This window comes from Cynara cardunculus (genome assembly GCF_001531365.2).
Source record: "Cynara cardunculus var. scolymus isolate 2C chromosome LG 14, CcrdV1, whole genome shotgun sequence".
In the NCBI taxonomy this organism is placed as follows: Eukaryota; Viridiplantae; Streptophyta; class Magnoliopsida; order Asterales; family Asteraceae; genus Cynara; species Cynara cardunculus.
Genome location: NC_037541.1, coordinates 13754456 through 13758192, shown reverse-complemented (window position 1 = coordinate 13758192; position 3737 = coordinate 13754456). Strand labels below are relative to the sequence as shown.

The window sequence follows — 3737 nt, the reverse complement described above, 5'->3', positions numbered from 1 at the left end:
GAAAATCTTGTACTACCTCTGTGCGTATATATTGCGTTCATTTTGGGTTTTTCAAGAAAACATTGTACTATATACGGGGTTCATTTTGGGGTTTTCAAGAAAATCTTGTCCTACCTCTGTGTCGGATATATCGTGTTCATTTTGGGTTTTTCAAGAAAATCTTGTTCTACCTCTGTGTCGGATATATTGGGCTCATTTCATTTTTCCAAGAAATCTTGTCCCCGACTCTACAACTGTGTGGGATATACTGGGTCGGTTTGGTTTTTTCAAGAAAATCTTGCATCAACGAGCAATAGCTTCACAAATTCATCTCTGAATTTGCACATTTTTTCAGGTTAGCTTACATGGAGGCCAGGTGATTTCATGGCGAAATGAAAGAGGCGAAGAACTTTTGTTTACGAGTAGCAAGGTGTGGCCTTTTCCGTTCATAAATTTTGCAAGATTTCGGTCGGATATTTACATCTATTTACATACCAAATAGCTCATTGATTCAAAGATTGAATGCGGCAAAGCATTTGCTTTCTAAATTCCTTTTTCAAGTACGGTTTTTGGAGTTTCGGCCTTAAATTTTCTGAAACTGATGCTTGTTTGTTGGTATTTGACGATTTTAGGCGATCTTTAAGCCCCCGAAGGCAATGCGAGGAGGTATTCCGATTTGTTTTCCTCAGGTACGTTTACGATTCCTGTGAATATAGGAGTGCATTAGCTTATGATCAAAGTTCGCTTATGCGTTTACCTGTACCCTCTTGAACGTAGTTCGGTAACTGCGGTTCACTCGAGCAACACGGGTTTGCAAGAAACAAAATTTGGGTGGTTGAAGACGATCCTCCGCCACTTCCCGCCAACGATTCTCACGGGAAATCTTTTGTCGACTTGCTACTGAAACCATCGGAAGAAGACCTCAAGTTTTGGCCACACAGGTTCTACTTTAGACCGTCGATTGTTAACGATTTTATCAACCGTTCGATCCTGATCGAAAATCCCTTTTTTGCAGCTTCGAGTTTCGTCTTAGAGTCAGCCTTGGGATGGATGGGAATTTGACGTTGACATCCCGAATTAGGAATGTTAATGGGAAGCCGTTCAGTTTCTCGTTTGCTTATCACTCGTATCTCTCGGTTTCCGACATAAGGTATGCTTGTTACTTGGTATTTTAGGTTTTTAGTTTCCGACGTGCGTTTACCTGCTTATAAATCCATTTTGTGATTTATAGTGAAGTGAGGATCGAAGGGCTAGAAACGATGGACTACTTCGACAACCTTTTTAAACGAGAACGGTTTACAGAACAAGGAGACGCAATCACTTTTGAATCCGAGGTAAATCCTTATCGTTCTCGAGCTTTTGTGATATAGCCAAAATAGGAGTTGACTGTTGACCCGTCACAAAATGACCAACTTTTTGCAAATTAATATAAAATAAGCACCTATTTCGTAAAAAAACACGAGCAAAACCCTTTTTTTTCCAGAATTTTGGGTTTTGCTCGTGGTTTTTGTGAAGTGGGCCCACAAACCGAATAATGTGGGCCCATAAACCGGATAAAAAAAATATATTTCGCAAGAAAAGTGGTTTTTGCTCTGTTGTTTTCTGAAGTGGGCCCACGAACCGAATAACATGCGCCAAAAAAGTGTATTTCGCAAAAGAAAGGGTTTTTACGAGATCGGTGGTTAATTTATGCTACTTTGGAAAAAATGGTCGTTTTGTGACGGGTCAACTCCAATTTTGGTTATTTTTGTGATAATTTCTTTTTGGAAAGCTACTTCAGGTAGCGTTTCAATAAGCTGCAGAAGTTTTTTTTTTATTTTATTTTCCAATTATGCCCTTTATATATTTTCACGATTAATTTTTCAACGTGTCCTTTTAGGTCATTTTACATTGTCATCAAATTTTGTGGTTTTCTTGGTGCATTGATTGTTTCAGATAGATCGTGTTTATCTTAGTTCTCCAAATTGCGTTGCTGTACTTGATCACGAGAGGAAGCGTACGTACGTGTTAAGAAAGGAAGGGCTACCGGATGTCGGTAAGCCGTCTCATAATTTATCGACTTCTTCTAATTGTTACGTACTTCACGTGGCTTTTGACTTTTTCGGGTCAAACCGACTAATTTACAAATCAAAATTGATACGAATTCTACGTCTTTATAACCGGAATTTTTCGTCTAACCGCCGATATTATATCACGTTAACATCGTTATCGGGCTTTTCTTAGATAGCTAAAGAGGCGATGTCGGTTTTGAATTCGAAACTTTGTTCCCGTTGACCTATAAAGTCAAATCGCATGATTTGAGAAAAAGCGTTTTGATGACGTGTATGTCGAGTTTATCGTCCACTTCCTCATAAACCTTTCGTAAATGGGTATTCACGTCACCAAATGTTACAAGATGAACAGGTTACCGGTTAAAATGAGTATAAATTACATCGATGATAGGAACCAAACCAAACTTTGTTGCATTTTGATATGCAAAATTTTGACAAATTTTTTCTTGTGATTTCTGCAAATTAAGTGGTGTGGAATCCGTGGGACAAGAAATCGAAAGCAATGGCGGATTTGGGAGATGATGAATATAAGCAGATGCTATGTGTCGATGGTGCGGCGATCGAGAAGCCGATCACGTTGAAACCGGGAGAGGAATGGACGGGTCGGTTGGAGATTGCAGTCGTGCCCTCAAGTTTTTGTAGCGAGGATCTCTGATTTTCAATTGAGGTGCCTCCGATCTTTCGAGTTTGGTCTTTTCGTTTGCATATGCAATTAGAGGTTTAGGTGTCGTTTTTTTAGCGTTTTTTGGATGAACGACTGGCTAAATATCCTATGTTTTTTTCGTTTGAGGATATATCTCGCATACTAAAACCGCACCAAAATGCTATCTTGAAACGTCGTGTTCTTGAAATGTTAGTGTTGTCTAAACTGTGAAAGATAACGAGTTCTACGAGTCTTCATCTGTAGAAATCCAATGGATTTGATTCAGTAATAGGAATTGGATTTTGGTATATGATCCAATCTAAATTGACATCGGACAACCGATCCAGTCCAATTTGATGGATAATCAGATCAGATCGGTTGCATCTGCTCGATATTAATAATGTTACCCGTTGGATCAGATTAGATTCATTCGATATTTTGATCTCAACTTTTAATCAATTAATCCACTGTTTTCATCTAATTATTCATATATTTTTTCTAATTTCTTAAGAGTAAAACATGGTGTGTCTGATTGGTTTGAGCTTGGCTCCAAATATCGAAAGTACCTGGAGGTCCCAAGTTCAAATCCAAGAAGGAATAAAAATCTCCTTGTGGCCACGGAGGATCAAATGCGGTGACTTCGGGCTATCTGCAAAGTAGGTGGTCGTCCTGGGATTAGTCGGCTCGCATAGCGGGTTGGATATCCAAGTTAATAAAAAAAAACATACATATATAAAAAATGGTATATATATACCGGAAGTAGAGATGGCCAAAAACCGGTCCCGGGCCGGTCCCGGGCCGGTCCCAATCGGTCCTCACATTTCTCATAACCGGCCATAACCGGTCCCGGCGTAACCGGTCCCGGTCTCGGTCCCGGTCCCGGTCGAAAATAATAGGACCGGTATAGGTACTCTATAACCGGTTATGGGCCGCCGGTCCCGGTCCCGGTCCTAACCGGTCCCAATCGGTCCTTCATTAAAAAAATAAGATTTTTTTTTTGATTTTTTTAATGATATATATTTTTAATACATTATAAAATTTACAATTGGGTCACTCAAATACAC

The 3737-nt window shown here is 39.5% G+C and overlaps 1 protein-coding gene across 1 annotated transcript in view; it reads left to right on the top strand.

Annotated features, from left to right (window-relative positions):
- Positions 1-2953, top strand: part of LOC112526626 (putative glucose-6-phosphate 1-epimerase) — a 5402-nt gene extending 2449 nt beyond the window's left edge. Inside the window, exons 3-9 of the mRNA XM_025136989.1 lie at positions 335-409; positions 612-668; positions 757-920; positions 995-1129; positions 1211-1313; positions 1915-2014; positions 2498-2953. Coding sequence (XP_024992757.1) covers positions 335-409; positions 612-668; positions 757-920; positions 995-1129; positions 1211-1313; positions 1915-2014; positions 2498-2685 — 822 coding nt within the window. The 3' untranslated portion in view covers positions 2686-2953. The remainder of the gene's footprint in view (positions 1-334; positions 410-611; positions 669-756; positions 921-994; positions 1130-1210; positions 1314-1914; positions 2015-2497) is intronic.
- The last annotated feature ends 784 nt before the right edge of the window (positions 2954-3737 follow it).